The following is a 24,861-nucleotide window of genomic DNA, read 5'->3' as shown; positions in this document are numbered from 1 at the left end:
TTAGTTGGAAGGGACACCACACTGAGTACAAGGAGTCTGCTTAAACTTCCCACATGGTTGGATATATACTCTGCAGCTGCTAGGATGTGAGACAATGGTTGGGCAGGAAGAATCTGGGGTTCTAAAAGGTATTTATGGAAGGGAAGTACAGCCAAGGGGTCACAGGCATTGCCCTTGTGTCTTCCCTATATTTTGTGATCCAATATTAATCAATTATTTTTAAAGAAAATATAAATAAATAAAAGGAGGCAATAAAAGGGAGAAAGTGTATAGAAAATGCAGGGTATATTCAAAGTATAAAATAAGGCAGTAGGAATAGGTTCAAATAAATTGGTAACTACAACAAATGTAAATGGACTAACACTTCAAATGAATATAAAAATTATCAGATCTTTAAAAGAGAAAATCCAATTATAAGATATTTATGAAGGAATTTGAACGAGAGTAGATATGTGTATAACAGAATCACTTTGCTGTACACGTGAAACATATGTGTTAATATATTCCAATATAAAATTAAATTTTAAAAATAATAAAATTTTTAAAAGGGAAAAAAAGTATTTGTAAAACCTATTTCTAAAACACAGTGATGCAAAAAGGTTAAGAGAAAAAGATGGAGTAATATGTGAATGGGTAAATACTAACCAAAATAAAGTTTTATAGCTACACTAATATCAGATAAAACAGATTTTAAGGCAAAAAATAATGAGGTAAAGACCTTATTACATAATGACTAGCAGTTTCACCAAGAAGTTGCACCAATTCTAAATGTATACGCATCTAGTAACAGAACCTCCAAAAACAGAAAGTAAAAATTGGCAAAGCATGAAGAAAATGACAAATCCACATTGCAGCAAGAATTTTTTATGTATTTCTCTTAATTATTGTTAAATCTAGCTGAAAAAAATCAGGAGAAAAAAGATTCAATGAAAACAATGAAGCAGCTTAACCTGTGTACATATATAGAACACTGTTCTTAACAACTAGAGTCCACATATCTTTTCAAGTATACATGCAACATATATGAAAATTAAACACAGCCTAAACCATAAAGCAAATCTCAGCAAGTTTCAAAAAATGAGTATTTTTTAGACCAACACTGCCCAATTAAATATGAATGTGAGCCATAGGTGTATTTTTAAGTATTCCAGTAGCCACATTAAAGAAGAGTAAAAAGAAACAAGTGAAATTCATTTTACATTTTACTTAACACATCCAAAACATTATCATTTCAACACGCACTGAGTTGGCCAAAAAGTTCCCTCGGTTTTAAAACTAAAAACAAAAGACACATTTTTCATTTTCACCAAAAACTTCACTGGGCAATCTATGCACTGGTTGTTCCACTACCTTCTGCTATTTTTCAAGCAACTTCATAATTCCATCTCCATAAAACTTATCTTTTTGAGCAAAGAATTGTTCCAGCTGCCTTTTATAGTCTTCCAGGAAACTGAATTTTTTTCCACTAGGAGAATTTTATAAGGACGAACTAAAAAGACATCTGAAGGTGCAGCGTCTGGGGAACATGCAGATGAATCAGAATTTTCCAGCCAAGCTGTTAACCATTTTTGCCTGGTCATCAAAGAAACATGTGATGTTGTGTTATCCTGATATACGCAGTCTGTTGACTAATTCTGGATGCTTTTCATCAAGTGCTGCCTTCAGTTGGTCTAACTGGGAGCAATACTTGTTGGAATTAATTGTCTGGTTTTCCAGAATGAGCTCATAATAGAGGACTCCCTTCCAATCCCACCATATATACAACATCACCTTTTTTGGCTGAAGACTGGCCTTTGGTATGGTTGGTGGTGGTTCATTTCACTTGCCCCAAGATCTCTTCCATTCCACATTACTGTACAATGTTCACTTTTCATCGTCTGTCACAGTTTGTTTTAAAAACGGAACGCTTTCATTATGTTTAAGTAGAGAATCACATGCAGAGATAGTCAAGAAGGGTTTTTTTTGCTTAACTTAGGTGGAATCCAAACATCGAAGCAATTAACATGACCAAGCTGGTGCAAATGACTTTCAGCGCTTGATTTGGATATTCTAGTGTGTCGGCCACCTCCCATGTGGTGTAACACTGCATCTGTGCTCACTCAGTGGTGTCCAACTCTTTGAGGCCCCATGGACTGCAGCCTGCCAGGCTCCTGCGTCCACAGGATTCTCCAGGCAAGAACACTGGAGTGGGTTGCCATTTCCTCCTCCAGGGGATCTTCCCAATCCAGGGATCAAACCCACATCTCATGTATCTCTTGCACTGGCAGGCAGATTCTTTACAACTGAGCCACCTGGGAAGCTGGGTATAACATTAATTTTAATCGTTCTCAATTAATGCCTCGATTTGATCCCTTTCAACTTCAATGGAAAGATCTCCCAGAGAAGGATATGGCAACCCACTCCAGTAGTCTAGCTTGGGAAAGCCCATGGACAGGGGCCACCTAGCGACTAAACCACCATCAGCACCACCCAACCATAGAGCATCATCCAGCAAGCAATCTCCAGCATGAAACTTCAAAAACCACTTCTGAAATGTTTAATCACTCACAGCACCTTCTCCACACACTGCACAAATCTTTTTTTGCATTTCAGTTGTGTTTTTACCTTTCTCGAAATAATAAAGCATAGTATTCTGAAAATGTTTCTTTTTATCTTTATCTTTAATATTAAAATAGCTACTATTGTAAAGTAAAATAAAGTAAAAATAAAAATTAAAAAAAAGAAAAAGTGAAAAAAAATAGCTACACAAAAATTGAAGATTGCAGGGAGAAATACCAATAACCTCAGATACACAGATGACACCACCCTTATGACAGAAAGTGAAGAGAAACTAAAGAGCCTCTTGATGAAAGTGAATGAGGGAAGTGAAAAAGCTGGCTTAAAATTCAATATTCAGAAAACTAAGATCATGGCATCCAGTCCCATCACTCCATGCCAAACAGATGGAGAAAGAGTGGAAACAGTGACAGACTTTATTTTCTTGGGCTCCAAAATCACTGCAGATGGTGACTGTAGCCATGAAATTAAAAGATGCTTGCTCCTTGGAAGGAAAGCTATGACCAACCTAGACAGAATATTAAAAAGCAGAGACATTACTTTGCCAACAAAAGTCCATCTAGTTAAAGCTATGGTTTTTCCAGTAGTCATGTATGGATGTGAGAGTTGGTCTATAAAGAAAGCTGAGCACCAAAGAATTGATGCTTTTGAACTGTGGTGTTGGAGAAGCTTGTTAAGAGTCCCTTGGACTGCAAGGAGATCCAACCAGTCCATCCTAAAGGAAATCAGTCCTGAATATTCATTGAAAGGACTGATGCTGAAGCTGAAACTCCAATACTTTGGCCACCTGATACGAAGAACTGACTCATTGGAAAAGACTCTGATGCTGAGAAAGACTGAAGGGGACGACAGAGGATGAGATGGTTGGATGGCATCATTGACTCGATGGACATGAATTTGAGCAAGCTCTGGGAGTTGGTGATGGACAGGGAAGCCTGGCGTGCTGCAGTCCATGGGGTCACAAAGAGTCGGACACGACTGAGCAACTGAACTGAACACAAGAATTCACCAATTTTGATGTTTTTTAAAATGCATGCCGATATGACATGCCTAATAATCCCTCTAAAACATTATTAATGAAATTTTAATTTCTTTTTTTCAGTGACTAAGTCACTGAAATCCAGTACTGTATTTATAGTCATAGTACATCTCAACAAAGGTCCGTCTAGTCAAGGCTATGTTTTTCCAGTGGTCATGTATGGATGTGAGAGTTAGACTATAAAGAAAGCTGAGCGCCAAAGAATTGATACTTTTGAACTGTGGTGTTGGAGAAGACTCTTGAGAGTCCCTTGGACTGCGAGGAGATCCAACCAGTCCATCCTAAAGGAAATCAGTCCTAAGTGTTCATTTGAAGGACTGATATTGAAGCTGAAACTCCAATACTTTGGCCACCTGATGCAAAGAGCTGACTCATTTGAAAAGACTCTGATGCTGGGAAAGATTGAGGGCAGGAGAAGACGGGGACAACAGAGGATGAGATGGTTGGATGGCATCACCAACTCAATGGACATGGGTTTGGGTGGACTCCGGGAGTTGGTGATGGACAGGGAGGCCTGGCGTGCTGCGGTTCATGGGGTTGCAAAGAGTTGGACACGACTGAGTGACTGAACTGAACTGAACATCTCAATTTGGACTGGCCAACTTTCAAGTGCTCAGCAGAGACAAGTGGCTAGGGGCTACCACATCAGACGACTCAGATAAAGATCATTTTCTCAGGCCACAATATGTATTAGTTGAAAAGCAATAATAAAGGTTTCTCTGGTGGCTCAGTGGTAAGGAATCCACCTGCCAATGTAGGAGACACAGGTTCGATCCCTGGTCCAGGAAGATCCCACACGTCACAGAGCAACTAAGCCCGTGCCCCACAGCTGTTGAGCCTGTGCGCTCGAGCCTGGGAACCTCAACTGCTGAGCCCACGTGCCACAACTACTGCAGCTCTTGCATCCTAGGGCCTGTGCTCTGCAACAAGGGAAACCACTGCAATGAGGAGCCCGAGCACGGCAACTGGACAGTAGCCCCCGCGTGCGGCAACTAGAGAAAAGTCCACACAGCAGTGAAGACCCAGAACAATCAAATAAATTAATTTTAAAAAGGATAACAAAAAAAGAGAGAGAGAAGGAAAGTAAAGAAAGAAACTCATACGAATGGAAATTAAGAAATACGCTTATAAATAGTACACAGGCCAAATAAAATGAGTAGTAAAAATTATGAAATACTGAGAACTGAATTATAATAAGAAAGGTTATATACAAGAGTATGTGGATGCAGCTAACATGATCATCAGAGGTTCCTTTGTAACTTTAAATGACTTTATTAGAAACGAAATAGAGAAAATTAATGAACCAAGCATTATTCTCAAAATATTATAAAAATAAGAGAATAAATGGAAAGAAGTGTGACACTAAAAACAAATATACAACAGACAGGGTCAACAAAACCAAAAATCGGGTCTGTGAAAAGACTCAAAAAGCAGACAACTCTCTGGCAACAATAAGGAAAAGAGGGAAGGTACAACAAGACAATATTTGCAATGAGTAATCATGTATTTAAAAAAATTAGAGGATTTGTAAAATACTTTATGCCAACATGCAAGTAAATTTGAAGACTCAGATTAAGTGGATGCATTTCTAGAAAGATGTTCAGTTCAGTTCAGTTCAGTTGCTCAGTCGTGTCCGACTCTTTGCGACCCCATGAATCGCAGCACGCCAGGCCTCCCTGTCCATCACCAACTCCCTGAGTTCACTCAGACTCGCATCCATCGAGTCAGTGATGCCATCCAGCCATCTCATAACTTACCAAAATTGACTCAATGAAAATTTTTTACAAAACTGAATAAACACATAAGCATAGAATTAATTGACTCAGTAGGGGAGGAATTATCTTCCCTAAGAAAACATCCGTCCAGATTTTTCTTTAACCAGTGATTCTACTGAAATGTTCAAAGAACAAGTAATTTCAATTTTATACAAACTGCTGCAGCAAATGGGAAAAGAGAACACAGTCTACAATTCATTCTTTGAAGCTGCAAAACTGAATACCGAAACCTCACAAGGGCAGTATGGGAACAAATCATTTCAGGCCAGTTAACTAACTCATCAACAGAAACACAAAATTTCCAAGCCAAATACTATCAACAAGAAGACATAAGAAACATAAAACACATCATTTTGTTCTGGAAACAAACACAACACATGTTTATGTTTTCAGAAAACATAAACAAGATACAACATGATCAACTGGGGTTTATCCTGGAAATGAAAGACTGACTTAACATTTAAAAAATCCAACTCTTTAAATTTACTAATATTAGTAAGAGAATAAAAATCATATTATTTCAAAACCTGTAGAAAACATGTTTCTTAAAATGTACTTTCCCTTCATAACAAGCAAATCAGGAATAGAAGGGAGTTCCCTTACAAATATATACTACATATAATATATTATTATATTATATATTAGTTATTATATTATATATTATTATATTATAATAAATAATTTATATTATTAATAATATATTATTAATTATAATATAATAGTATATATTATATAATATATATTATAATGATATATATAAATACAAATATAGCAAATATACTGGTGAAATGGTGACCACATTCCCCTTAAAATCCAGAACAAGATAAGGGTCCCTGCTATCACCACTTATATTCAATGTTATGCAGGTCTACACAATACTATAAAGGCCTCAGCTAGCACAGTAAGGAAATGGAGTCGGGGAGATGTAAGAATTGGAAAGGAAATAACAAGATTGCCATTATTTGCATGGTTCATGACTGTCTACATACAAAACAAACAAAATCCTAATAGATAAATTATATAAATAAAAGATTTCTGCAAAATCTATTGCATTTTATATACCATCAATAGCTAGAAACTGCAGTTTTAAAAAACTACCATTTTATAGTACATCAAAAATACAAAGAAATAAAATGAGACATTATATGCTTTCAAATTAGTCTGCTTCCCAAAAAATAAAAATACTAATAAAAAAGAAAGATAATTTTTAAAAGACCAAAAAAAAAAAAAAACCCCACTAAAAACAAATTAGTCAGCCCAGAACTTTGAATCTATACCTAATTAAAGCTCCAGATTCAACCACCACTTCACAGAAAACACAGAAAACAGAAGATCAGGTCTCACTATTCCACAGAGATGCAATAAGCTACAACTTAGTAAATAAACAACTTAGTTTCTTCAAAAACAGACTTCAAGAGACTTAGAGAACAAACTTGCAGTTGCCAAGGGGGGAAGAACAAAGGGAAGGGATAGTTTAGGGAGTTCGGGATTAACATGTACACACTGCCATATTTAAAATGGATAACCGGTGCACTGGAATGACCCAGAGGGATGGTACGGGGAAGGAGGTGGGAGGGGGGTTCAGGATGTGGAGCACGTGTACACCCGTGGTGGCTTCATGTTGATGTATGGCAAAACCATACAATACTGTAAAGTAATTAGCCTCCAATTAAAATAAATAAATTTTAAAAAATAATAAAAATAAAAAATAAAATGGATAACCAAGAAGGTCCTACTGTATACCACAGGGAATTCTGCTCAATGTTATGTGGCAGCCTGGATGGGAGGAGAGTTTGAGGAATACATATATGTATATACATATATGCATATACATATATGCGTATACATATATGTATACTGGAGTTGCTCTGCTATACACCTGAAACTATCACAATATTGTTAATCAGCTATACTTCTATATAACATAAAAATATTTTAATTTAACAAAACTTTTTAAGGTTCAGAAAAAACACGATTGGAAAGAGATCTATGGGTTGTGTGTGCATGTTCAATTGTCTGACTCTGCGACTCCATGGACAGTAACCCCCCAGGATTCTCTGTCCATGGGATTTCCCAGGCCAGAAAACTGGAGTGGATTGCCATTTCCTCCTCCAGGGGATCTTCCTGACCCAGGGATTGAACGTGCATCTTCTGTGTGTCCTGAACTGGCAGGCAGATTCTTTACTACTGAGCCACCTGGGACTCCCATCTATAGGTTAAGAGAGGCTTAAAAAGCATATCAACCAATTCTAACATACAGATCCTATTTAGACCCTAACTTTAAAAAAAAGTATAAAAATAAATGATCATCTTTATGAGACTATTGGAAATTTGGATATGGCTACAGTCCATGGGGTCGCAAAGAGTTGGACATGGCTGAAGCAACTTAGCCTGCGTGCACATTCACAGCAGCATACTTACAATGGTGAAAATAACCTAAATTTCCATCAACAGATGAATGGATAAACAAACTGTGGTAAATACATACCATGAAATGTTAATTCAGCCTTAAAATGGGAATGAAATTCTGACACATGCTACAACATGAACCTAAAGACATCATGGTAAGTGAAATAAGCCAGACACATTAAGGACCACTATTGTACAACTTTAGTTATGTGAGGTACCAAAACAGTCAAATTCAAAAAGACAGAAAGTAGAATAGAGGTTATGAAGGGCAAGAGGAGATTGGGGAATTATTATTTAATGGGTACAGAATTTCAGCCTGCGAAGATGAAAAAGTTCTGGAGATGGATAGCAGTAATGGTTGTACAACAATGTGAATGCACTTCATGCTTAACTGTACACTTAAACATGGTTTTAAAAGGGAATTTTTACATTACATATGTTTTATCACAGTAAAACAATTTTTAATAATTAAAAATTTCTGGGACTTCTCTAGCAGTCCAGTGGTTAAGACTTCGAGTTTCCACTGCAGGAGGTACAGTTTTGATCCCTGGTTGGGGAATTAAGATCCCACATGCTGTGCGATGTGGCCAGACAACAACACCAACAACAAAAAAAAGAATTTCTACCTATCAACAGATACCATAAAGAAATCAAAATATGAACTTTGGGAAAATATATTCGCAAAACATATAACAGGCAATGGGATAGTATCTAAAATATATACTTATTTTAAAAACTCCTACAGAGCAATAAGAAAAAGTTAAAACAACCAAAATGTTTTGGTAAAAGACTGAACAGAAAATACCAGAATTTATGCCGAGTCTCCTCAGTAATAGGGAAATGAAAATTAAAACACTGAGACACCATAGCATATCCTCACTCTGGCAAAAACTGAAGTTTGATAATATCAGGTGTTGGTAAAGATACGGGGCTACTAGAATTTGGCACTGCTGATGGGAGTACAGACTATTTTCAATCATTTTAGACACATCTGGCCCTAAGTTAAAGACATGTACACTCTATAACCTAGCCATTCCACTCCCAGCAATATTCCATGGAGGCATTCTTGCCCGTATGTACCAAGAAACATACAAAACTGTTCATCACAGCAGCACCAGACGTAAAAGCGAAAACCTGCAAACAACCCAAATGGCCACATGGAGTCAAGGAATAAATAAACTGTGCCATATTCATGCAATAGGATACTTGCTGCCAATACCTAGGATCTGTGTGATCTTGGGAAAGTTACTTAACCTCTCTGTGCCTCAGTTTTCTCGTTAGTAAAATGAGGATCATACCAGTTATCAACTTCCTAGTGTCAATGCAAGGATTATTATCATTATTCAAGGCTCTGACAACAGTGCCTGGAAGACAGAAAGCTCTCTCTGTAAACTTTGATGTTGTTAAAGAATCCTTGGTTCCTGTCCTTGAGAGATTCCCTCCTGGTACCTGACCACACTTCAATCTCTCCAATTCCCTTTAAACAATGTTCAGTTCAGTTGCTCAGTCGGGTCCGACTCTTTGCGACCCCATGGACTGCAGCAGCCAGGCTTCCCTGTCTATTGCCAACTCCCGGAGTTTACTCAAACTCATGTCCATTGAGTCAGTGATGCCATCCAACCATCTCATCCTCTGTCGTCCCCTTCGCCTCCCACCTTCAATCGTTCCCAGCATGAGGGTCTCTTCCAATGAGTCAGCTCCTCACATCAGGTGGCCAAAGTATTGGAGTTTCGGCTTCAACATCAGTCCTTCCAATAAATATTCAGGACTGATTTCCTTTAGGATGGACTGGTTTGATCTCCCTGCAGTCCAAGGGACTCTCAAGAGTCTTCTCCAACACCACAGTTCAAAAGCATCAATTCTTTGGTGCTCAGTTTTCTTTATCGACCAACTCTCACATCCATACATGACTACTGGAAAAACCATAGCTTTGACTAGACGGACCTTTTTTGGTAAAGTAATGTCTCTGCTTTTTAATATCTAGGTTTAATATCTAGGTTTTTAATGTCTAGGTTGGTCATAACTTTTCTTCCAAGGAGCAAGTGTCTTTTAATTTCATGGCTACAGTCACCATCTGCAGTGATTTTGGAGCCCCCAAAATGGAGCAATGTTATGCTCACTGATCTTTCCCACCTCCTTCCTCCCCTCTGACCCTGTCCCCCTACTGCTCCTCTCCGGCAGTGCTCCAGGCTGCCTCCTCTGTGCTTCTGCATGTGCTCTGTCCTTCCTGGGATGTTCTTCCTATGTCTTGGCCTGCTGCACACCCACTTTCTTTGCTCAAACCCAGCTCCAACAGCCCCTCCTTCTGCTCCACCCTACCTCCAAGCCTTCCCTCTCACCCCTTCCCAGGGAAGACTCAATTGTCCTCTGGGGATCCAGAACATGCCAGGCTTCTATCTGCATTTCAGTTCTGGTTACTTTGTCTCCTCTCCCCTGGACTTTGAGATCCTAGAGGAGCACCCCTGTGTGCTGAACAAATAAAGTCCCATAAAAACCTAAATCCTCTGGACAGACCTAGAGATCGTCACACAGAGTGAAGTAAGTCAGAAACAAAAAAACACGTATCATATAATATATGGAATCTAGAAAAATGATACAGATGAACTTATTTGTAAAGCAGAAATAGAGACACAAAAGTAGAGATTAAAGTTATGGATACCAAGAGGGAAGCACTGATGGGATGAACTGGGAGACTGGGTCTGACATACACACACTACTATGAAAAAAGGAAACTATGAGAACCTACTGCAGAGCGCAGGAAACTCTCCTCAGTGCTCTGTGGTGACCTAAGTGGGAAGGAAATCTAAAAGAGAGAGTGTACATATACGTATACCTGATTCACTTTGTACAGTAGAAACACAACACTGAAAAGCAATTATACTCCAATAAAAATTAATTTAAAAGAATAAATAAACTGCATTCTCCCTCAGGAGGGAAAAAAGTCTAAATCTCGTAGCTAGGCCTTTGGCAGCTGGGCTCAGGGTACACAGTGGAACAGGACAGGCCGGGATTCAAACGCTGACTCCATCACTTACTTGCTGTGTGACCGTCAGTCAGTCACTTAACTTTTCTGAATCCCAGTTTTGTTAATCAGCAAAATAAGCATACTAACACTGAATTTTCATGCTACTATGAGGATTAAACATGAGGTGATGACCTATGTGAAGCTCCTAGTACATAGTAAGCACTTAAAAGAGCTATTTTTGGGCTGTCCATCTGCTGGAGACATGTGCCTCCCTCACACACAGCCTGATACTTTGTAGCTGCAGACAGGGTACCTGAGCTGAGAGCCTAGTGGGGCCAGAGGAGCTGTGTACCTCCTGCACTGTGAAAGGCAGAGCAGGGGCCCCTGGCAGAGCTGCTCATCCCACGCCTCCTGCTATCCCAGCCACAGAGTGGCTCCAGATCTCACTAACCACCCTGGGGATCAAACCAACTTCTCCACCCTCCTCCAAGAATCTCTGTATCAAACCAAAAGAACACAACACAGCCAGCCTCTCACACCAGATTCCCAGTAGTTCTGGGGCCCAGCTGATCCCCCCGCACCATTTCACAGAGGAGGCAACTAAGATTCAGAGAAGAGATGTCTCTAAAGTCACTCAGTTGTAAGAAGCAGAGGCTGACCTTGAACCTGTCTATCTGTTCCTGATATGAGCTGAGCGGTCTCCAGGAGAAGGTGCCAGAGTCCTGAGAGGGGATCCAGATCAGCTGGGCACTACACCCACACCTACCCACACCCTACTCAGCCTTGGCCTCAACCACCTGCCTATCCCTGTTGCAGTACAACCTCCATTCTTCTCCTGCAGCTGGCACCAGTTTGCCATGGCAACCGGTTGTTTGGGATGCTGTGGGATGAGGGACCGTGTCGCAGACCGTGTCGCAGAGTCAAGGATGGGACTAAAGCAGAGAGCAGCCGTGGGTTGCTTCCCGTCAAGGCGGGCAGGCACCTGCCTCCACCACCAAATTCAAACACCCCCTCAAAACACTGCAGACCCAGGAATCCCACTTCTGGGCATCTGGCCCACATAGATAATCTGAAATGGGGAGAAGCCAGATGCACAGGGGTTCACCTCGGCAGTCCTTGGAGGAGGACAATGTATAGTCGGTAACATTTCTGAGTATTTTTCTTGTACCAGGCACTGTGCTAAATACCGAACATAGGTACATGTCATCTCACCTGCCCCTTACCACTGCCCAGTGAGGTAAGTAATTTATTGCCTCTATTTTACAGATGAGGAAATTATGCTCGGAAAGGTGAGGCCACTTGCCTAGGTCACATTCAGATAGCAGCAAAGCCAGGCCTGAATGCCAATCTGTCAGCCTCTGAGCTTCATGCTCTTAACTACAGGACAGTGACCAGAAATGAGAAAAGCAAGTCCCAGCCCACCCTCTGGTCCCAGCAGTGCCTGTAGACAGACATGATGCAGCGTTCAGGGAAAGCACAGATTTGCCAACTTGGAAACGTCTTGAAACTCTAAAGCATCTGAAAATCAAAAGTACAAGTCCCAGAACAATGAGGCACGGCATGAGCCTACTTATATATAAAAAGGTATGATGAATATAAGATGTTCATATATGTATAGAAGTTCATAAAAAAGGAGACTGGAAGAATGCTAACCATTAACATCAAACAAAGGGCAACTGGGTCAGGAGACACTAAAAGGGATTTCCTCATTCTATGTCAACAAATTCACTGTAAAACCAATTTTTAATACCTAAAAAATCAAGTTATAAATTTTGATCTGCATGGTTCCATTTCTAGGCAAAGAAAAGATATATATGTATATGAAAAAAATGGAAGGAAGGATATATACACCAAAATGTCAACAGGAGATAGCTCTGAATGTTGTTGGCATTATGGGGATTTTCATTTCTTCTTTATTTTCCACAATAAACATGTATTCGTTTATTAAAAATTAATGTTTTGAGTGATATTTACACAGATAATGTAATAGTATCTCTAATGTAATTATAGTCCAAATAGTGATAAATCACCACAGGCAGCTGATTGGTTCCTATCCTAGTTCAACTAATTTGCTTGTTTGACCTTGACATACTCACTTTACCCGTCCGAGCCTCAGTGTCTGCATCATTAAAATGGGTATATATCAACAGCATCTTCTCTATAAGGGTGTTAGGAAGACTGAAGATAAGTGCTTGGGAATAGTGCCCAGCATGTAGTAAGCATGCCAGGGGCCTTTACTGCTGCAGTGATGGTGGGGAATGCGCGCAAGCAGGCAATGCAGTAAGCTTTCCGGACAGACTGCCTTCTGCATGCTGCCTCTGTCATTTGCCAGCTGTGAGACCTTGGGCCCGTAACCTCACCTCTCTGGGCTTCATGTGAAGACTAAATCAAAAGCACTCAGCACACAACACATATTCTATCAAGGGGATAAAAATCCAACTATGTGACTATGATATATAAAATAGGTAACCAACAAGGAGCTACTACATAAAACAGGAAACTATACTCAATATTTTGTAATAACCTATAAGGGAAAAGAATCTGAAAAGAACATTCAGTTCAGTTCAGTTCAGTCGCTCAGTCGTGTCCGACTCTTTGCGACCCCATGAATCGCAGCTCGCCAGGCCTGCCTGTCCATCACCAACTCCCGGAGTTCACTCAGACTCACGGCCATCGAGTCAGTGATGCCATCCAGCCATCTCACCCTCTGTCGCCCCCTTTTCCTCCTGCCCCCAATCCCTCCCAGCATCAGAGTTGTTTCCAATGAGTCAACTCTTCGCATGAGGTGGCCAAAGTACTAGAGTTTCAGCTTTAGCATCATTCCCTCCAAAGAAATCCCAGGACTGATCTCCTTTAGGATGGACTGGTTGGATCTCCTTGCAGTCCAAGGGACTCCCAAGAGTCTTCTCCAACACCACAGTTCAAAAGCATCAATTCTTCAGCGCTCAGCTTTCTTCACAGTCCAACTCTCACATCCATACATGACCACTGTAAAAACCATAGCCTTGACTAGACGGACCTTTGTTGGCAAAGTAATGTCTCTGCTTTGAAATATGCTATCTAGGTTGGTATATATACATACATATTCAGTTCAGTTCAGTCGCTCAGTCGTGTCCAACTCTTACATATATATAATTGAATCTCTATGCTGTACATCTGAAACTAACATGATGCTTCAATTTTTAAAAAATTCAACTATGTCAGAAATATACATCAAACAGAGCAATGCCATTTTCTGCCCTTGGCATATAAACATATTGACCATGATTATTAATATTAATAAAATGACAATTATTATCATCAATAAAAGAACAATGGAAAGGGAAGCAGTGAATACAGGGAACATGGCTAGGCACTGACTCCCTTGCTGTGTGAGCTTGGGGAAGTTTGTTAACTTCTCTGAGCCTCAGCTTGCCCTGGGAATATAGGGCTAATGCCTATCTCACAGGACTATTGTAACACTCAAGGAAAAGTACATTTAACATAAATAGATTTACCTTGTGCCTTATGCTGTGCTAAGTACGTTATTTCACACCATCATCTCATTTATTCCTCAAAACAACCCCACTAAAGTGGAACTAGTATTCCCTTTTCACACATGAGGAAACAGCTTAAAAAATATTCCAGGGCCACTCAACTAGGAAGTGGGCAGAGATAGGATTAGAAGACACGACTCACTGACACCAAAAGATAACGATGCTCTTCCCATCCCAACCTCTCAGAGTCAGCTTACCAGCCTGGGGCCGCCTCCTGGGCTGGATTCTTCTGTTTGGTCCTGGTTGGAGCTGTCTGGCCATCTGTTAGTGCCCTGATCCTGGGCACCAGGCACTGGGTCCTTTTTCAACTGTTTAGCACACTTGGAATTTATCTGCCTCGTGGATGGGCCTGAGCTAGCCTTGCTGGCTACAGGCTCCAGGAAGCTGGAGGGGGTGTCACCAAGTCCCTGCCCTGACCTCCCCCAAGACACTGGTCGAGCCACAACCTCCAGCTCCTCCTGGTTGTGTGAAGCACCAAGGCCATCACCATCGCCAGGCCTTATGATGTGCTCAGCTTCTTGCTGTGCTGTGGAAGCCTTTCCAGACCCTCCTGGGCACAGCTCAGGGCTCTGGAGAGGATCCCGGGCAGCTAGCTGAAGTGACAGTCCTCCAGTGGGCACAGGGGAGCTCACAGGGTCCCAGGGGCTGCCTGGCGGAGTCCCACCCCTTACAGTGGGCAAATATTCAAACTTCTTAATCCCTGAGTCACAGTCCACCCAACCTCCACCTGGGTGTCCAGGCCCAGACCCAGTGTCCTTGCAAGAGAGAGGACTGCACGGGCCTCCCAAGGACGCCATGTCAGCACCTCGCAGGGGGTCTCCCACAGCCTGGGGCTTGCTCCCACTAGGGCTCTGACCAAGCTGTAAGAAGCTACCTTCCTGACCCTCTGAGGGGGTCTCAGACTTCCTGCTTTTCTTTCTTGCCCCCACACACCCACTACAAAGATTCCTGGGACAACTTCCTGCTAAGATGTCGTGCAGAATAATCTGGACCCTCTTGAAGGCCTGAGCCCTCCCCTGGGCAGGCTCTGTGGGTAGGCGACAGCAGAGCCTGGGGCTGGGCACCAAATTCCAGCTCTGTCCCACAGCTTGCAGCCCCAGGACCACAGGATGGGCCGTGGCCTCTGGGCTACCCCCAGGAGCACCCACTGCCTGGGAGCTGGCACCTTGACAAGACTCTTCCCTGAGGACCCTCTTCCCACTGCCAGCACAAACGGGGTCCCCCGAGCTCTCTCCTGACAGGTCTGGTGCCAGGCCTGACATGGAGCTGGTTTCTTCCATGTCCTCCTGGGAAAGTCCAAGGCTGTTGAGGGGACTGAGAACGGGGTCCTCCATGCTGGGGCCCACTGGAGCCGCCTCCTGAGACATGTCTGTTTGCCTCCACCGGCCCAGTGCAGAAGGCAGGCCCTGTGAGGAGATAAGAGGGGGGTCTGACCTGCCGGCCCACTCAGGACACCAAGCCAATGGGAACCTCGGAGGCAGCCTCCCTTATAGGTGGCACCTCCAGGGCACCCAGGAACCACTGACGTAAGCACCCCCGCGGGACACAGTGCCCCAGATGAGGGAGGGGAGGCCTGTCTCCAAACAGGGTTGAGCTACAGCCACCTTTTATGAGGTCTTCCCCTCTTCTGAGAGTTCACATATTTGCTTGTATGAGCTTTAAAAACAAGTTATCATTTATGAATAATGTACTTCGGTGCATTATTTCATTTCATGCTGGCAGCCACAGGCGAGGAAACTGATATCCAGTGGCTCGCCCAAGGCCACGCGCATATAAAATGTGGAAGACACGGGATTCGGCCCCCGAAAAAAACACCAGCTCTAAATCACTCAGGTTAATTGTCCATCACCCTCACATCGGGCTGCGCCTGACAGACATTCCCAATTACGTTCCCAGCCTGACCAGGCAGTCTCCCACCGCTCAGGGAATCCAGAACCCACCAACCCACTCGCTCTCACCTGGGGTCTGGGGTCTCTGGGCTCCCCTTCTCGGGGTTCGACACCCAGGTGTAAAGGGGCTGAGATCACATGATGCGGAGAGCCCCCGAGGGATGGGGGCGGAGTCTGCTGATACGCCAAGGGCGGGACCTCGGCCGTGGTGGCGTCGCTGCTCCGGCAGAGGGCGCCCTCTTCCACCCAAGGGCTTCCGGGAGGAAGTGCCTGGCGAGGAAGGGCCTTGAATGCCTGCGTGAGAGTTTCATCTTGATCCTACGGCAATGGGGCGTTACTGAAAGTACCTGAACCTCTAGAGGAGTATCAGAATCAGATCTACATTTTTCCTCAATTATTTATTTTAATTATTGTTGTCTCAAATATAATTTATGTAGATGAACACGCAACACCCAACCCCAACAGAAAGGTTAGAAATTAAAACCTAAAAGTGTCCTCTCACTTGCCCAGCTCTTGAGAACAACTTTCTTTCTTTTTTTATTCATGTGACTATGAATAATAGACTTATACTTATATTCCTTGGTTTATTAATGTCTTTGTTGTTCAGTCGCTCAGTTGTGTTCCTCTCTTTGCCACCCCATGGACTGCAGCTCGCCCGGCTAACAGTATTTATTGACTAACTGCTGTGTGATTTCATTACCGATCCTTCCTGTTTGCTCCTCCCAGTTTTTGTCTTTTATATTTATATATATTTTTTGTTTTTCGACTAGTTGCTATTACAGTCGTCCCTTTGCTTGAGGAATTCAGTTCTCCAATTCTCAGGCACACCAGAATTCTGGAATGCTCAAGTCCCTTATACCAAATGGCATAGCCATTGTATGTAATCTATGTACATCCTCCCAAATACTTGTCAACTCTAGACTTGTATAATTCCTTGTACACTGTAAATGCTGTATGACTATCTTGCATGTGCTTAAGAAATCCAAATTTTGCTTTTGGAGTCTTTCTTGAAATTAAAAAAAAAAAATTTCCATCTGGAACTACCCTGGTGTTCCAGTGGCTAAGATTCCACACTCCCAATGTAGGGGGCCTGGGTTTGATCCCTAGTCATGGAACTAGATCCCACATGCAATAACTAAGAGTTCACAGGCTGCAACTAAAGATCGTGCATGCCACAACTAAGACTCAGTGCAGCCAAATAAATGTATATATCTTTTTTAAAAGAAACGTTGCTGACTTTTTAAAATAATTAATTTATTCCTGGCTGCTCTGGGTCTTGATTGTGCAGGCTTTCTCTAGTTGTCGTGTGTTAGTTGCTCAGTCATGTCCAACTCTTTGCAAAACCATTGACTGTAGCCTGCCAGGCTCCTCTGTCCATGGGATTCTTCAGGCAAGAACACTGGAGTGGGTTACCATTCCCTCCTCCAGGGGATCTTCCCCACCCAGGGATAGAACCCGTGTCTCCTGATTTGGCAGGTGGATTCTTTACCACTGAGCCACCAGGGAAGCCCCATTTATAACATTATGACTATGTAAATACTTTCACTGTAGAACTAGAGATTTGACTGAGAAGTAGATGAAATTCCCCAGCATGAAACTTGTGCCATGTGAGACCACAAGAAGCTTCCAGTCAATGGGATTACTACATTCAGTTAGAATTAATACATTTAAATATTGGCTTGACCAAAAAGTTCATACAGGTTTCCATACGATGTTATGAAAAAACCCAAACAAAGTTTTTAGCCAATCCAATAAAGATGTTGGATGTTAAAGACATGATGTTGAATTTAGAAAGCAAGAAAATGTTAATGAAGGAAATTGAGTGCTGGGTATATGGAAACTGTCTGTACCAATCTTCATTTTTTCCCCTCCAAATCTAAAACTCTTCTAGAAAATAAAATCTAAGGGGAAAAAAAGGAAGCTGTAGTGTGATCTATATTGAAAACTCTAATTATATGGCCGTCAAGGTCACAAATGAGGTTAAGAGGTGAGATTGGATGTTACCAATGACCACAATTACTGCTCTAAAGAAAAATTTTTGAAGATGACTTCACCCTGTGGAATATCCTGGTCATGATGGCAGAGACATGGACCAGGGCCATTAAGACCAAGCAGACTATTTTTCTGGCCCATTTAGATAATGAAAGTCTCCCACAGTTGGACAAGGAAAGGAGAAGCAGAGGTATCACATGGCATAGAGGATAAAAGGGCAATGGTGACTGATAACAAGTAGTGCTACTTCAAGCCAAGGTTTCCATACGTTGTTACAGAAAAACCCGAATGAACTTTTTAGCCTATCCAATATCTCAAAGACATGATGTTGAATTTAAAAAGCAAATATATGTTAATGAGGGAAACTGAGGGCTGGGTATGTGGTCTATATCCTTAACCTATATTAATCCTATGTTTACCTCTTTTAATTTACTTTTAGTAAATTGGTTTAAAAACCCAGCAGGTCTCACTGTCTCCTGATATTCTAAACGTCTTGTCATACAAAGTGATCAAGGTAAAGTTTTGCCAGGTTTTGGCCCAATGCCCTTTACTGAATTGTTTGCTGATTCCTCTACTGATTCATGACGTCTCTGACGTATACCTTGTTCCCAGTAACGCCTGGGTTTATTTCTGGATCCTTTGTTCTGTTCTAGTGATCAAGTTGTCTATTCCTAACTAATATGCCATTATTTTAATACTATGGTCTTGTGATAACATCTTGATACCTCGGGGGCAAGTCCTATCCCCAACTTGGTTCCTATGTTTCATAACTGTCTTAGCTGTCTACATACCTTTATTCTTTCATATGAATGGTAGAACCATTTTTTCAAGTTCCCTGAAGAATTCTGTTTGGAATTATACTAAAATTTCATTTAATGTACAGATGGGGGTATAACTGAATATGTATAATACTGAATCTTCTAACCTATAAATTTGATTTATTTCTCTCCATACTTTCAATTCAATTTTGTGATTTTTCTCCACCAAAACATTGTGCATTTTTATTAAGTTATTTTGTGCTCTGTAATCTTTGTTACTTTTTTCTTCTTACTTTTCCACTTGTTTATTACCAGTGAAAAAGAAGAGTTATATTTTGTGAACTGTATATCCAGAAATTTTGCTGAACTCTCTCATTAATTGTAATAATTTTTCTATTGGTTTCTTGTAATTATATGTAACTATGTGATCATTAGGTCTGAAAATAATAACAATTTCATCTTGCATTGCATTAGAGTTATAGTTCCCTTTTTTATTTGATATCTTTTATTTAGCCTGCATTTTCATTATATGTCATATTTCTTTTTCTAATCTTGCATTGCGTAGCGCTTGTAGTGCCATTTTGAATAGATGCATGGGAATTTTTTTTTTTACTTAAATGTAAATTTCTAAAGTTTCACAATATTTGCTGTAGACTTTTGGTGAAGTGAAGTGAAGTGAAATGAAGTCGTTCAGTCATGTCCGACTCTTTGCGACCCCATGGACTGTAGCCTACCAGGCTTCTCTGTCCATGGGATTTTCCAGGCAAGAGTACTGGAGTGGGTTGCCATTTCCTTTTCCAGGGGATCTTCCCGACCCAGGGATCAAACACAAGTCTCCCGCATTGCAAACAGATGCTTTACCTTCTGAGCCACCAGGGAAGACTTTTGGTAGATAATATATATTACCTTAAGGAAATTCCCTTCTGTTATTATCACTAAATACTTTTTTCACTAATGAGGCAAATTTTATTGTATGTTTGCTCCACATCTTTTGATACCTTTCTACCTAAAACAATGCAATAAAATGCATTGATAGCATTTTCTAATGTTGAACCATCTTTGCATTACTAATACAGTCCTTAGCTAAGTATGATTTAAAAAAAAAAATAAACACCACCACATTTGATTTAATACAGTTTAGTAGGGTTTTTGCATCTATGTTTAGAAGAAAAATAGGGTTAAGATTTATTTCCTTATTCTGCCTTCTCTGGTTTTAGTGTCCAGTTTGTACTAGTCTTATAATATGAATCAGGTAATTTTTTTATAGCATCTTTTATAGCATTGTGTGAAGATTTTCTACTCCTTATAACATTTGGTGAAATTCACTGGAAAATTATATGGTGCCACTGGCCCATGAGACATTTTACTACTAGCTTGATTTATTAAATGACTCTTGGTCTATTCAGTTCTTTTTCTTTTTGAACCAATTTTAGTAGTTTATGTTTTATGTCTATCTTATCTAGGTTTTCAAATTTATTTATTTCTTTTTATATGTGCTCCCCATCCAGAACCCCCCTCCCACCTCCCTCCCATGCCATCCCTCTGGGCCATCCCAGTGCACCATACCTGAGCACCGTGTCTCATGCATCAAACCTGGACCAGCAATTCGCTTCACATATGATAATATACACGTTTCAACACTACCCTCTCAAATCATCCCACCCTCGCCTTCTCCCACAGAGTCCAAAAGACTGTTCTTTACATCTGTGTCTCTTTTGCTGTCTCACATATAGGGTCATTGCTCCCATATTTCTAAATTCCATATATATGCATTAATATACTGTATTGGTGTTTTTCTTTCTGACTCACTTCGCTCTGTATAATAGGCTCCAGTTTCATCCACCTCATTAGAACTGATTCAAATGAATTCTTTTTAATGGCTGAGTAATATTCCATTGTGTATATGTACCACTGCTTTCTTATCCATTTGTCTGCCAATGAACATCTAGGTTGCTTCCATGTCCTAGCTATTGTAAACAGTGCTGTGATGAGCATTGGGGTACATGTGTCTCTTTCAGTTCTGGTTTCCTCGGTGTGTATGCCCAGTAGTGGGATTGCTGGGTCGTATGGCAGTTCTATTTCCAGTTTTTTAAGGAATCTCCACACTGTTCTGCATAGTGGCTGTACTAGTTTGCATTCCCACCAACAGTGTAAGAGGGTTCCTTTTTCTCTGCACCCTTTCCAGCATTTATTGTTCGTAGACTTTTTGATAGCAGCGTAGGTTTTCAAAGTTGTTCATAGTATGGCACAAAGTTGTTCACAGTATTCCCATGAGTCAAAAAAAAATCTCGGTTGTATCAGAGTTATAATCCACTTTTCATTCCTAATACTGTTTATTTGTGCTTTTACTCTTTCTCTCTCTCTCTCCTGATCAGTCTTTCTATGTTTTGTTTTGTTTAAGAATTAGATTTTTGTTTATTTTCTCTGGGCTTTTGTTTTGTTTTTGCCATTATATTTTCTATTTCATTACCTTCTGCTCTTTCTCTCATTATGTAATTTCTTCTGCTTCTTTTGGTTTACTATTGTTCTTTTAATTCCTTCTCTTTTTATAACTTTTTTAAAAATATTTGTTTATTTGGCTGCACCAAGTCTTCGTTTCGGCACGTAGGATCTTTTGTTTGCAGTGTGTGAGATCTTGTTCCCTGACCGAGGATTAAACCCAGACCCTCTGCACTGGGAGCATGGAGTCTTAGCCACTGGACCACCAGGGAAGTCTCCTTTTAATTCCTTCTTAACCTGAAACTTCAGTCTTTTTTCTTTTTAAATAAATTATTTATTTTTAATTGGAGAATAATTGCTTTAAAATGTTATGTTAGTTTCTGTCATTACATCAGCATGAGTCAGCCACAGGTATACACATGTCCCCTCCGTCTTGAACCTCTCCCTAAGCCCCACTCCATCCCGCCCCTCCAGGTTGTCACATAGCACCAGGCTGAGCTCCCTGTGTCACAGGACAGATTCCCCCTGGCTCTCTATTTCACATAAGGTCATATGTTTCAGTGCTACTCTCTCAATCCAGTCCACTCTCTCCTTCCCTCACTAAGTCCACAAGTTTGTCCTCTCTGTCTGTGTCTCTATTGTTGCTCTGCAAATAGTTTCATCAGCACCATTTTTCTAGATTCCATATATATTCGTTAGTATATGATGTTTGTTCTTCTTTTTCTGTATAACTTCACTCTGTATAACAGACTCTAGGTTCATCCACCTTAGTAGAACTGACTCAAATTCGTACCTTTTATGGCAGGGTGATATTCCATTGTATATGTGTACCACAACTTCTTTATCCATTCATCTGTCGATGGACACCTAAGTTGCTTCAATGTCCTGGCTATTATCCATGTTAGGGATCTAGGTTGTCCGTTCCTGTATCAAAATCTAATGCCTGATGGTCAGAAGTAAAGTTGAGGTGGTCATGCAGCACTGTGCATTTTAATTGTACGTTTGCATCTGCCAGCGGGCTTTAAATCAGAATCTTCAGAACAGGTGAATGTTGATGTTCATCACTGAAGCCCATCTGTGCTCCCAAGTGTTTGTGCCAACTTACACTCCCACCAGTCATTAGGAGAAACCCCCTAAAGACTCTGCATCCTAATAGGTGCTATTTTTTCACTTCTTAATGACCACTTTCTTTTTAATTTAATTTTAATTTATTTTATTGAAGTATAGTTGAAGTATAGTTGTGTTTATTTCTGCTGTACAGCAAAATGACTCAGTTATACATAGATACATATATAATACACTCTTTTTTAATATTCTTTTCCATTATAGTTTATTAAAGGACATGGATTATAGTTCCCTGTGCTATACAGTAGAACCTTGCTTTTTGTTCGTTCTACATATAATAGCTTGCTTCTGCTAATCCAAGCTCCCAGAGCATCCCTCCTCCGCTCTCCTCTTGGCGACCACAAGTCTGCTCTCTATGTCTGTGAGTCTGTTTCTGTTTCACAGATAGGTTCTTGCATTTTTGACCACTTTCTAATTCTTAGTACCCTGCCTCTCACTCACTTTCTCCCTCTCCTTCTTCTTCTTCTTTCTTTCCTGCAATAAATATGTGTTTGGGGCATATATTTCTTTTCCATTTTTAAGGAAAAACAATCTTTCATGTTTTCAAGGAGTTGTTTGTTGAGAGTGTCATTTGCTACAGAAGGGCCTGGAAATATATATATTTTTTCTTTTCTTTTCTTTTTTTGACCAACCTACATGTAGGATCTTAGTCCCAACTAGTGATTGAACCCATGCCCCCTGCATTGGGATCACAGTCTTAACCACTGGACCACCAGGGAAGTCCAAACATGGAAATATAAAGACTAAATAAGGAAGGGCCCATCGTGTTACACATGTGGAATCTGAAGTATGACACGAATGAACTTATTTATGAAACAGACTCTCACACACAGAGAGAAAACAAACTTTTGGTTATCAAAGGGGAAGAGGGTGGTGGGGGATAAATTAGGAGTTTGGGATTAGCAGATACAAACTACTATACATAAAATAAAGAGACAACAAGCCACTGCTGTATAGCACAGGGAAATATATTCAATTTCCTGTAAAAAGCCGTAATGAAAAATAACAAGAAAGAGCCTAACATGGAGCCCAGGGGCATTGGTGACTCTAGCATGGGAATGACAGAAGGGAATGAAGTAGGAGGTTTGCTAGCAAAAGGAAGGGGAGGACTGCAAGGTCAAGGGGAGAGGACTTCCAGGAAAAGGAGCATTGAGTTTATGGCCAAATGAGAAGGAGCCAGGGAAGAGGGGATGATGGAGACACAGGAGCAAGAGCTAGCTCAGTGTTGAGAGCATATGGGCATTACAGCTCTCTCCTTTTGTGCAAAGAGCACTCACTTTAAAGCTGAACAGACATAGGTTCAAATCCCAGGACTGCCATTTGAAAGGGTGACAACACACTTATCAGAGAGGTATGAGAGTCACGGAGCACCTAGACCGGTAGCCACTCAATGCTCAGTGGTTCTTTCCCTCCCTTCCTTCTCCCCAAATGTCTGAGGCCCAAACTAGGTTTGGAAGCTGGGAGATGACCCTCGGCCAAGTGGGCTGCAAGGGCAGAAATTTCCTGCCTCCGAGGAAGGAAGAGGGATGGGGAGAGCTAAGGCCGGGAGCCCAGCCGGGGAGAAGCAAAGGGGCTCCTGAGAACCAGGGAGAGGCAGCGTGCTGATGGGGGAGACCTTGGTGCTGTATGTTTGGCAGGGAAACTGCCGCTGATTGAGGGCTTGGGGGCTGGGCCTTCCTGGCTGGGCACCAGCTGAGTGAGTGGATGTGGAACCCCAACACAAAGGGCTTTGTCTTCCTGGCCCAAGAGGTGCCATCTCCGCTCCCAGCCTGCAGCCAGCCGGTGTGGCCCAAGCTGGCTTCCTGCCCCACCTGCCCCTCCTCCTGCATCTCCATCTCCGTGTCCTGAGGTCCATCCACCAAGTCCTCCCAGGCAGAAACCTAGAAGTCAACCCTACCTCTCATCAGCCATAAGGTCTACCAGCCCCACCTCTCCCTCTGCTTCTCCTAGCAGTTCCAGGGCTGGGGACCTTCCCCAGGCACCAGGCAGCTCTCCGCTGGCAGGATTCCCTCCAGTCAATTACTCGACAGGCTGGGCTTTGACTGTCCCATACCCCTCTGGCCACCACACCAGAGGCTACTACAAATTCAACTAGCGGGAAGGTCTCAGTCTTGACTCCCTGAGATGGGCTGATTTTTGTCAGTCAGCTTCTCCAGCTGCTGGGGAGGGGCAGAGAGGACAAAGTTTCTTTTCCATGGATACCTTTGTGCATTTTCTTCAATTCTGGCTTCTCAATCTGTGGGACCCAGGGAAAGAAGGGAGGTAAACTCATGACGGGAGAACAGATGTCCCTGGGAACCAAGCTTCCCCAGAGGCACCGCCTGCACGGTCAGTCCCAGGCTGGCTTCCACCAGCCAGCAGCAGCAGAAGTCAGTGGG

At 41.6% G+C, this 24,861-nt stretch overlaps 1 protein-coding gene across 1 annotated transcript in view; it reads right to left on the bottom strand.

The window, feature by feature from the left end:
* Positions 1–24,318, bottom strand: part of SPOCD1 (SPOC domain containing 1) — a 32,989-nt gene extending 8,671 nt beyond the window's left edge. Inside the window, exons 1-3 of the mRNA XM_068968505.1 lie at positions 24,157–24,318; positions 16,239–16,487; positions 14,478–15,686 (exon numbers count right to left, since the gene is read on the bottom strand). Coding sequence (XP_068824606.1) covers positions 14,478–15,686; positions 16,239–16,487; positions 24,157–24,318 — 1,620 coding nt within the window. The remainder of the gene's footprint in view (positions 1–14,477; positions 15,687–16,238; positions 16,488–24,156) is intronic.
* Between the last annotated feature and the right edge of the window lie 543 nt (positions 24,319–24,861).

This window comes from Capricornis sumatraensis, chromosome 3, assembly GCF_032405125.1.
Source record: "Capricornis sumatraensis isolate serow.1 chromosome 3, serow.2, whole genome shotgun sequence".
Lineage (NCBI taxonomy): Eukaryota > Metazoa > Chordata > Mammalia > Artiodactyla > Bovidae > Capricornis > Capricornis sumatraensis.
Note: the sequence above shows the minus strand (reverse complement) of the source record. Positions and strands in the feature narration are given on the sequence as shown.